At 36.4% G+C, this 12060-nt stretch overlaps 1 protein-coding gene and 1 pseudogene across 1 annotated transcript in view; one reads left to right on the top strand and one right to left on the bottom strand.

Moving 5' to 3' along the window:
• Positions 1 to 493: 493 nt before the first annotated feature.
• The window catches only part of CDC5L (cell division cycle 5 like), a 53128-nt gene continuing 41561 nt past the window's right edge, over positions 494 to 12060 (bottom strand). Inside the window, exons 15-16 of the mRNA XM_059178128.1 lie at positions 3911 to 4123; positions 494 to 3150 (exon numbers count right to left, since the gene is read on the bottom strand). Of these exons, the coding sequence (XP_059034111.1) occupies positions 3046 to 3150; positions 3911 to 4123 (318 nt within the window). The 3' untranslated portion in view covers positions 494 to 3045. The remainder of the gene's footprint in view (positions 3151 to 3910; positions 4124 to 12060) is intronic.
• LOC131834044 (BCL2/adenovirus E1B 19 kDa protein-interacting protein 3-like) lies at positions 5302 to 5950 on the top strand (annotated as a pseudogene).

The following is a 12060-nucleotide window of genomic DNA, read 5'->3' as shown; positions in this document are numbered from 1 at the left end:
CTTGAAAGACAAGCTGAAATTGAGAAAAAGATCTAGAAGATTTTAAGACACTTATACAAGATAAGAAAATAAAGTTTGAATAATATAATTAGAGTGACTGAATACTGTTCGTTCACCTCTATCGCATACAAACTGCATAAAGCTTCACTTAAAACATTCATAGAACTGTTTTTAAAATGCTGGGCCCCAAAAACCTCAATTTTTTTTTTTTTTAAAGATTTCATTTATTTATTTGACAGAGAGATAGACCGTCCAAGTAGGCAGAGCAGCACATAGAGAGAGAGGGAAAAGCAGGTTCCCCGCTGAACAGGGAGCCTGATGCAGGACTCAGTCAGAACCTGAGCTGAAGGCAGCCGCTTAACCCAACGAGCCACCCAGGAGCCCACAAAACCTCAATTCTAAAAAGCAGAAACTACATAAGCCATATTTCCTTGCTACAAGGTAAAAATGCTACAAGTAGCAACAATTAAAAAAAAGAAGCCAACCACACAGAAATTTTTAAATATTCTTATTAACCAAAAATTTAAGACAATAATAATAAACTACTTAGAAAACAAGAAACAACAGTAGCTGGGATATCTGAAATTAGAGATAACCAAAACCCTTCATTTGTATACAAATAAGAACAAAAACATCAGACTCAAACAGGGCAAGAAACTCTACAGAAAACAACAGAAATACACATAAAATGAAAAATTAATATATTTTAAAACAAATGACAAGTGATAAATCCAAACACCAGGGTTTTTTCTGAAGAGAAAAGATTACCTTTAGCAAGGCAAATCAAGGAAAAAAACAGGAAATGGTAAAACTAAGGTCAATTTCTTTAACTTACCAGTAACAGACTTAATATGAGATTTCTTACTCTCTATTAAAATCCTCTGCAAATAAATGTCTTAAATTTCAACCAAATTAAGTTTTCTGGAAAAGCATAAATTACTTAAATTTAGCAAATAACAAACACAAAAGGAGAAATACATTTTAAAACAAAATTTAAAACAAAATTTTAAAATCAAATTTTATTAAAGATACTTCCATTTAAAAAGAGGTAACCTAGTCACAGAAGAAACTGTTAGCAAGAAATTACTTCCCAAAAAGGCTCTCAGATCAGAAGTTTCTTAAGCGCAATCCTTCAATCTTCAATGGAACAAATCACTCCAATAACATAACTGCTTGATGAAAGAAAAATATACGTAGTTATCCTATTCGTCTTACACAGCTAGCAAAATCCCCATGTCAAAAATTGGACTGGGGCACCTAGGTGACTCGGTTGGGTGAGCACACCGCTCTTGATCTCAGCTCAGGTCTTGACCTCAGGGTTGTGAGTTCAGCCCTGTGTTTGGGCTCCACCCTAGATCTAGATGTAGAGCCTACTTTTACCAAAAAAAAAAAGAACAAAAGCCCAAGAGACTAAACTCACTTAGTAAAAATGCAATTTTCCTAAATAATCTATTAGCAAATCAAATTCTACAGGGCCAATAGGGCAGTCACATTTTAGGAGAAATGTACTGTAGGACATCATACTTCACAACTAATTTTCCCAGAAAAGCAGATATGAAAATAGGGAGGATAAAATGGTTGGACAGCTTAAGTCTACACCTGCTGTTAGGTATTTTTTTTCTTTAGAGACTGCATTTTCTTATCTAAGTGTTATTTCTAGTATTTCAAAGAGATCTCACTCATGCTGGTGGGGTTTTTTTGGCTCTTTATCGTAATTAATTTCTGTCCCAAAGTTACTGAGACCTAAACATGCTTTCCAACACTAGTTTTAACACAATCACTTAATGAATGCTTGTAAGAGAATTCGATAAATGTGAACATGAAAACAGTTACCAAAATCGCTCTCGGAGTCCTGTTGGTAAAGAACCCTGGGCTTTCCAGGGTACTAACAAAGATAATGCAGAGCTATCTGCCAGTTAAACCTGCACTGCTGTATGGCAAAAGCATTCGCCGTCTGTCTACAATGCACTGAGACTGCCAGTTCTGAAATTATGCGAACCTTGGTCACTTTTTAAAATTCCCAACAGACCGTAAGCACCACAAAGCACCATGCCTACGTTATTCAATGTTCTATCTCCAAGACTCTGACACTGGGTATATAGTTAATAAATATCTGATGACTTCATGAATGAATCCCTCCTTCCCTCCTTTTAGTCCCGAGGATTCTTAAGATTGGGAAATTTCCCACATAAGTCCAACACACTATAGCCAACTAATAACTGTCCCAAAAGATTTCATGTGTATTATAAAGTCAGGTCTTCCCATTCCTACCCATTCCCCAAATTCTATACTTGGTAATGAACTTGCTAAGATAAACACAAAGCTTTACTAAAGTTCAATAGCCTTATTAAAATTAATCTTTAACATGCCTTTGTCAAAAAGACATTTACAAGAAAAGAACAGGTCGATAAAAATCAAATCTCTTGAGTCCTAATCCATAAATTGAGTAGCTGAGCAGAGAAGATACCTTCCCTAAAGTTAAACTGAGAAAAAAAAAAAAAACCCTAAGGTATTAAAATGTTAATCTATCTTGTCAGTGTACTGAGAAACAGTACTCTTGGCTAAAACAAAGCCACAAAAGGACTCCTCTTAAGGAATTAAGATACTGGATCACCATTTTGATTACCCAAGAGTTACTCATTAAATATGACACAGAGTACATACTTGCTGGTTTGTGGGCACTTTAAGTATCTAATTACTTCAAACAAAAGGCTACACTCTCAATTTTTTATATTTTGTTTTTATTCAAGAGTTTACTCACAGGCAGCACTTAAAATCAGGCTTTTAAAATTAAAGGCCAAAACTAAAAAAATTTTGCAAATATGACACTGCTAAAAGAATGATCTTAATAATTTAAACCCTAAAATGTCCTGTGGAGTTAAAGTCTTTATACGTAGACTGTGTAAGATCGATATCATTTAAAATAAACAACTGAAAAGCCACAGATTGTGGGCAAATTTGTCAATGAAGATAATCATCAGTTTCAGCCTTCCAGAGTATGAAAACCAGTAATTAATTCATCTTGTGACAGAATATAAACTATGTTCAGAATTTGGACTTTAAAGTCTCTTTCTCCAGCAGCAAGTCAGCATATCTATGCTGAAGTTCTTTTTCTCTTTCCTGCTGTCGCTGAACATCTTCTTTTAGACACTTGAAGAGACAAAAATATTAAATAATTATTTCATATGCAAACACACTGAAAATTAAAAATATCTTACGGTACTTTATCATCTTACAAATAGCTGAGCTACATCATGACTCTTAAAGAGTTAAGTATTCCCCCAGAGAAACAATAAATAGCAACTACTTAGGCTATAAAACCACTGCTGCAACTATTCTCTGGCCAAAGGACTACCATCCTGTTGCAAAGTCTCTGCTGCCATCTCAGATAAACAAACCACTGTCACCCTATCAACACCCCTAAACACACTTCAATAAGCCCTGACTGCCCTTTACCTGGGCAGCAACTATCATGCACACTTGGGAAATAAAGTTAAACTAAATCCTGCCAAAGGAATTTCCTGCTTTAGAATGACCAGCTATATTTCCAGCATCCTAAATTATAAAACAGACACTGGTTAAATGTACCTCAGAGAGCTATAAGGATGGGATGCAATTAAGCTTCAGGGAGACAAATCACAAGGGTTACTCATTCTATTTCACAGTGTATCAATAAACAAACCAGAAAATTAGTAAAGGAAAAGCCATTGGATCCATCACTGGCCTGGTCTAACCATCTACACACAGACAATTCTAGATAAGAAAGTCAAAAACTTCAGGCTTTCATTGAAAAAAGCCAGACAGTATCAACTTCAGAGACAGTCTGCACAGGAAAAAAGAAAAAACAGGAAGGCCCTGGTAATTCTTTGCAATTCTCTTTTTAAGCAATGCTGCAAAGCAATAATGTTACCTCTAGCCTCCGGGGAATGGCAGAATCTTCATGTTTCTTGAGTTCTTCAAAAGTACGTAACTCCAAGTAAGCCTGCTCAATTTGGTCCCATAAGTCATTCAACTGTTTCATGAGCCCCATAGCACGAGACTGGTAACCCCCAAGCAAAATTTTCATCTTCTTCTCCATCTTTGCAGCTCTCTTGGCTTCCGTCGTCATGTGACCCCTGTTTATCTGGGGTCGGGGGAAGATCACATCAGCAGGCATGAGAAAAGCAGGTTAAATAATAGAACTAAAAAGGCACTACTGCTTTGTTTATCTCCTCAAAGCAAAGGTACATCAGAATTCCTTATATTTTAACTACCGTAACACAAAATTTGGCCTGAGAAGGGTTTGCCTTGCCCTAGAGGTTTCACAGTTTAGTCCAATGTCATCTATCTATAGTAACTTCACCCAGGATTCAACTTCAAAGCAAGCTTGAATTTCGTAGTATGAGAAAAACTAATCTCTACTTCTGAAAATAACTTCTGCTATTATTAATCTGCATTGATTTGAGGACTGGCAGAGACCCATCTTTACTACCTTTATCCCCAAAGTGTACTTCGATACAATATGAAGACTACAGCTAACACTGCTGTATGATATACAGAAGGTTTGAAAAGAGTAAACCTTAAGATCACTAGAGGACATTTTTTTCTTTTCTTTCTTCCTTTTTATTTTATCTATGAGATGATGGAGGTTAAATGAATCTATCGCAATAATCATTTCACAATACATGTAAATCAAACCACCATCCTGAATACCTAAAATTTATACAATGATGAACATCAATTATTTCTCAATAAAAGTCGGGAAAATGCACTTCTGTATTATATATGTAGTACATTTTTAACAACTGAATAATGTCCAACTGATGCACCATGGTTGTAATTGAAATATAACCCCCTTAAATTATAAATATTTTTAGAATGTTTTAATTTTAAATGTGGCACAAAACCCATTAAAGGAAAAAGAATATCACATTTGGCAAAGCAAAAAATCTTTAGTTTTTGAAAAGTGAAGACACCAGAAAATTGAGACAGTTTTCCTATTAATATGTATATTGAAAAATAATAAATAAATAAATATGTATACTGAGCACAGATGGGCTGCCTCCTCAACTCATTCTAAAAATTAGGGGGAAAGAATTCAAACTCACTAAAGAAGAGGAGGAAGACCATTAACAAAGCAATGTATCAACAAAATTCTAGAGCTGATGCAGGGTAGAGAAAGCCCAGTTAAGAGTCCAAGGAGAGATGGTTGAGAAGGAAACAGGTGTGTAATAAAGAATCCCATTCACGGTATTGCTGCCAGAGAACCAGAGACGGTCCTGCTGCGGCCGCAAGCCCTTCCAGCCACCTGACAATGTCGCTCATTTAGTAGACCAGCCACCGCTCCCGCACAACAACAACAACTGCGAGGAAGGTGAACAACCTTTGCCCCTGCCAGCCGGCCTCAACAGTTCCTGGGTGGAGCTACCCATGAACAGCAGCAATGGCAATGATAATGGCAATGGGAAAAATGGGGGGCTAGAACATGAACCATCCTCATCCTCTATCCACAATGGAAACATGGAGAAGATTCTTTTGGATGCACAACACAAATCAGGACAGAGTAGTTCAAGAGCCAGTTCTCACTGTGACAGCCCTTCCCCACAAGAAGATGGGCAGATTATGTTTGATGTGGAGATGGCACACCAGCAGGGACCATAGCTCTCAGTCAGAAAAAGAAGTTGCAGAAGGAGAGAAAGAAGTTAATTTGTTGAAGAAAAGCGTTGACTCGGTGTCTGACTGGTCCAGTAGACCTGAAAACATTCCACCTAAGGAGTTCCACTTCAGACACCCCAAGTGCTCTGTCTCTTTAAGCATGAGGAAAAGTGGGGCCATGAAGAAAGGGAGTATTTTCTCTGCAGAATTCCTTAAGGTGTTCATTCCTTCTCTCTTCCTCTCTCATGTTTTGGCTTTGGGCCTAGGCATCTATATTGGAAAGTGACTTGGCACACCTTCTGCCAGCACCTACTGAAGGAAAGAACAGCCCCAGAAAAGCGTGTGACCTGTGAAATGGTGTATTGTCACAGTAGTTTATTTGAACTTGAGACCATTGTAAGCATGACCCAACCTACCACTCTATATTTACATATTCAAGTTCCAGTAACTCTCAAATCCAGTATTTTATTCAAACTCTGTTGAGGCATTTTACTAACCTCATTGCCTTTTTGGCCTGTAAGACACTTTTTAGAATTTCCTAACAGAGTTTACTGTTATTTAGAAATTTGCAAGGGCTTCTTTTCCGCAAATGCCACCAGCAGATTATTATTTTGTCAACAATGCTATCGTCTCCTTTTAGTGCCACTAGACTTAGACCTGCATCATTCATGGTATAAATTTTATACTTGCAGGATAACTACCACCTCTCTCTTCAAATGAGATCAGATTAGCAAATGACAGAACAGCTTTGTTGTTTTGTTTTGTTTTTTCAAGACAAAGCAAGCTTCACTAAGCTTGAATTTATAGTTATTTAAAAAGAAAACAAACAAAAAAACAAGACACAAGAAAAAAAATATCCTGGGCAATAAAAAATTATTTTAAACAAACAAACAAAAAAAAAGAATCCCATTCACGTTACACCTACTCTTGGTGTATATTATATAAGTCCCACAATATAATCACTTTGCATTTTTTGTATCACTTTGTATTTTAAAGTGATCTGCAAATACATGTTTTCAACAAATGACACAAATTACGAGGTCAGAGCCACAAGAATAATGATGAAATCTGTGTTACCTTCCTATGCATGTGTCTGTTTTCTTTCCTCCTCCCTCCCTCTCTCAGCTTACTTCCTCTCTCCCCCCACTCTCCCACCCCACCTCAACTGATTCCGTCAAGTGACTCCAAAACTAAGTACTTTCAAGATAATGTACACCCAAATAACAATCCATAAAAAGCTAGTAAGCTTTTATTCAAGTGCAATTCATTTGAATAATAAATAATGTCCTTTATAAAGGAGCCATTTTCCTCTAATAGATAACAAATCGAAGTAAATTCCATGGCAATGATGTGTGTCTAAGGAAACTGGGTGGAGTCAGGCAGCACAGGAGAGGGGGCAGCAAGTCACTCTCGCTCCCCAGCATCGCCCCCCAGCATTGCCACCCCGCTGTTCTCAGTCAATGCAAATTACTTAAACGTTCTTTCCCCATCAGTAAAATGGCAATCACTGATGTAAGTTATTATGGAGCTTAAGTAAGACAACAGATGTCAAACCCTTAGCCTCCCAGTGACTAGCACAAAGGAAACAGTTAACAAATTGTCAGGTCTGATTACAATTATCTTATATACCCTAAGAGTTTAACCTTTTTGCTCTCCCCTCTCCAATGGACCACGGGATTAATGATGAGGCTTTAAAACCTTAAAATCCCAACTTTAATAAAAAATGACCCAGAATCCTTCCTAAAAATAAAGCAAGGAAAAAATAGCTGTTTCTTCTTTTAAGAAGGCAGTTTGCCTTTCGAGGACAACCACAGCAAGTAACAGGTACTGGAACGTGTATTCTCAAGCCAGTGGCTTTCAACCCCAGCTCAACTTTAGACTCATCTGCAGAGCTTTTCAAATCTACCAGTGCCAGTGCCCTAAACTCACAGACCCTTATTTAAACGGTCTCAGACCTTGGTATTTTTAAAGCCCCAGATGACTCTACTAGGCAATCAGGATAGAGTTGCACCCAATTTCTTAGACTGTAATTCAGCATGTTCTAAGATACTCTAATCATATGTGGACTCAAATAAACATTCCAAAAACCTAACATTAACAGCACAGAATTTCAAATTAATACACATAGCACATTTTTTCTGAGAGAGTGAATGAGCAGGAGAGCAGAGGGGGATAAAGAAAAGGAGGGGGAGGGAAAGAGAATCTCAAGCAGACTCCCTGCTGAGCACAGAGCCCTACCACAGGGCTCAGTCTCACCACCCTGAGATCATGACGCAACCCGAAATCAAGAGTCTGATACTTAACTGACTGAGCCACCCAGGGACCCCTATATATAGCACATTTTAAAAATCAGACATACAAATTTTCATTTTCATTGATTAAGATAATTCAATTAGCTATGCACTGTACTGCATGAATTTTCAATTACCAATTTGGTAAAACAGCATAATACTTGTGTTCTAAAAGTTTTTAATTAGTCATCAGGGCACATTTAGAATGACTGATACCTCATAACTGGGCATTACCTCACCTCCTACAGTTGAGTTATTACGCTTCCCAAACTATCAAGGATTTTAAAACTGCAAAGTTGCTAGCTTCCATTTCATGCTAACAATTTCATTTAACTTAGCTCAAGCTTTATATAAAATCTTCTGGCTCAAATATTGTACCTAAGGTTCCAAGAAAATATGGATAAACTATACCAAAAAAATTAAGCACAGGAAAAAATTAATTTATAGTCAAATAACTACATAAATTTAGTCACAAAAAGTGTAAGAAAAATTAAATGCAGCTTTAAACATTCAATTTAAGCTCAGCTACCTGACATCTGCCACCTGATCTTTAAAATGTGAGGGAAGATTATCTGTACACTTTGTAAAATGTTCAACCTATACCTGCTCAATGTGCTTTAAGAGTGAAAAACACTAACCTATAAGGTCTGGCTTTTTTCTAGCCAAGAAACCTCAAACATGAAATGTACATGGATTCATGGAACAAAACTGCCTTAAATTAGTCCAATCCCCCCAACCCATACTCATACACCACAGAAACATTAAAAGTCCAACAAGGTGTAAAACCCTATTGTTTAAAATACAAAAAAAAAAAGAAAAAAAGGAAAAACTATACTGTGACTTAACCAAATTCGTATTGCTAAGCTTTTCTAAAAAAATTAAGTATTAGCAATTGCCATTCCTGAAGGACAACTTATATTGAACAAAACAATATTGGCCTAAGAAGCTTCCCCAGTGCGTTAGAACTAAGTTACAAAACTTTTTTTTTTTTCCAAATCCTTATCTGCACTTAGAAATGCACTTCAAATTCTTCTTAAAACATCTAATAGAGATAGTAGCAGAGATAGGAGTGGAGATAAGGTTACTTTATAAACTTGTCACCAGACAAACCTACCACATATGGTTAGAATGGAAGCTTGTGCTTTACTTATGTATCAGCACAAAATTTCTAATAATACTGAATAAAATTCACTATTAGAAAACTGTGCTTAGGGGTACCTGGGTGGTTCAGTTGGTTAAGCATCTGCCTTCCACTCAAGTCATGATCTCACGGTGCTGTGATGGAGCCCTGATGGAGCTGATGGAGCCCATGCTCAGCAGGGAGCCTGCTTTTCCCTCTCCCTGTCACTACCTCAGTCTCTCTCTAATAAATAAAATCTTAAAAAAGAAAAAAAGAAAAGAAAAGAAAAGAAAGAAAGAAAGAAAACTGTAACTATGAGAAAATTAAAAGTAGGATAACACTTAATATAATTAAAGCTGACTACATCCAAACTGAAAGAGTAAAAATTCAATCCAAAAGAGATGAATGAGAATGTATCTGTATATCAATGTGGGGGGGATACCAAACTGACAAATTTCATGTACTGTAACTCAGTTTTACAATACAATGTTTGGAATTTGCTTCAAAATAATGGGAAAGGGAAAACAACATAGGAAACAAAAGCAGCTGTGAGCTGATAACCCTAGCTGGATGCTAACACTTGAGGACTCATTAAACTCATCTATGGTAGGGTATATTTGAGAACTCCCATAATAAAAAGGTTCTATAAAATTCAAATTCAGTATCTACTGCAGAGGCTATTATGTTAAGACTGTACACCACAAACCATGAACCATCAATACAGTGAAATATAAGAGAAATCAAAATTTACAAGTATGTCAAAGATTTCAACACACCAAAATGTATATATGAAATGTTAAATTACAATCCACAATTATGTTAAAATCCATTTTTACTAACCAAAATCTAAGCCTTAAGCCATACTCAATCTCTCTGTGAAAATCAACCATGTCTCAAATTTCAGACAGTCATCAAAATTTATAGAATAAAAACTCAGCCACTCTGTTGTTTAAGGTACCAAAAGTTACTTCTTGATATCTGAGAGCATCAAACCAAGTTTAACTCAATTCAGGTAACACTAAGGGTACTGACAGACCTGAAGAGGCAGGGAGAGAATTTCCATTCACTAAACCTCCTAATTGCAAGGCACACAGTATCTCATTTAATCTTATAGTATCTCAAACTCTCACTTATGTGAGATTAAAAACTATTAGCCACTCAAATATTACAGGTAAGGAAAAATATTACAGGTGAGGCTCAGAGAGGTTAAGTAACTTGCCCTAGGCCAAACAGCAATGAAGTGAAGCAGCTACAGAATGTGTTCTACTTCAAAGTTCAACAAATTAGGCCACACCTAATGGACAAACGTCCTCCTTGCCTCAACCCCTGAAATGCAAACATGCCTGAAGAAATTCTAGCTGTGGGTCTAAATGGCTTAATGCCATCAGACAGTTCCCTGAAAAACAAGTTATTCTAGACACACATAAACAAGATCTTAATTTAATGAATCTGCCTATCATTCTTTCCCTGAGACATTAGCCTACAAGAATTTTATCTGACACTTGAAAAAAGCTTGGACTTTCCCCAGCTTATACTTTTAAATTCCTAATTCTTTTATTCCTAACAAGCTATAAAATCATAAGAAAACAAATATATCTCAGAAAAATTTTACAGGGAAGAAAAGGTTATTCAATAACTTGTTAAGAAGTTGGACAGAATATAACTAGTGTATTAATTACTTGGGGATTTTGCCAAAGCTGTTCTTTGCCACAACTTTATAAATGAGAGCAAGTGATCTGGTTTGTTTTTTTTTTTAAATGATATCTGTAATAGTATACTATTAAATTAACAAAGTAGTATATGGTGATTCCAATTCAGTTCTAAACACCTTCCTCCTTTAATCCACACATAGATGCATATGGTAATTTTTTTCTATCTCTAGTCATACATACATACACACACACACACATCCCACACATATATAAATAAATATATACATGCACACATATGCATTCCTCAAAATGTTTAAGGTAATTATGTCTGGATGGTAGGTTTCTTTTCAAATTGTTTTTTAATTTCTTTTTAAACTTTCTACAAAGTACAGGTATTATTTTTAGAAAAACGCCTACAAATGTTATTTTTTAAATGCATAGAAGAGAAACTGTCTAAAAGAGACTGGCCAGAGACCAATGGAAAACTGATGGTCCCCAGGAGATGAATCAGTGGAACCATAAGTGTTTCCTCGGGTCATTACAAAAGGGGGCTGTATGGGACTTATAAAAGTGTAATTGTTACTTTCAAACTCACTAAGTTTGTTAAGGTTACTAAGCCTAAGTAATTCCAAAATAAACACATTATCCTTGGGTCGTCAATACTGTCTTCAGTTCAAGTCTGTTACAGTGAGGTTCAGAAACATTAAGAGCATCCCTCAGTGAAACTCTTGCTTGGGGGCCCAGAATATAACTTTATACCGCTGGAAAAACAAGTTTAAGGATACCCAAAATAAATACAGAGTTGATGGCAGCTCCACTTCTTAGTCTATCATTTAGCAACATGATCCTATAGTAGTAACGATGCGGTTCAACCACCGAAATGTTTGCAAACAACAAGAATCCGTGAGTGCCTTTCCTTTAATCTCTATACTACTCACTAGGGTTCAGTTCTATCAGTGAAGCCTCTCCATACTGATGAGCTGCAGTAAGTGATTATTACTTATTATTAAGTGATTATTATTATTATTAATCCAAGTAAGTGATTATTACTAGCACCTCCCCACGTTAGCAACCACCAGGCTGCATCCCCACAAAACAAGCTAAGCAGTGAGGCAAAACCTTACTAAAGGCCTTTTCAAGAACAGTAATGTACCAACAAAGCAATACCAAGAGCACTTTACATCTGCATGAGTTAGGAAATGAAACACACAAAACAAATTCAACTCCATGTTGAGGCATAACAGAAGCAACACAACTGTACCAAGGAGATCTCTGATCCAGTCTAGAGTTCTTGATAGGAACTACCAAGAAATCTGTCAGTGCCTCTAAAGGTCAAGGCAAAGAGCAGAACTTGAGAAAGGGT

This window comes from Mustela lutreola, chromosome 6, assembly GCF_030435805.1.
Source record: "Mustela lutreola isolate mMusLut2 chromosome 6, mMusLut2.pri, whole genome shotgun sequence".
Taxonomy (NCBI): domain Eukaryota; kingdom Metazoa; phylum Chordata; class Mammalia; order Carnivora; family Mustelidae; genus Mustela; species Mustela lutreola.
Note: the sequence above shows the minus strand (reverse complement) of the source record. Positions and strands in the feature narration are given on the sequence as shown.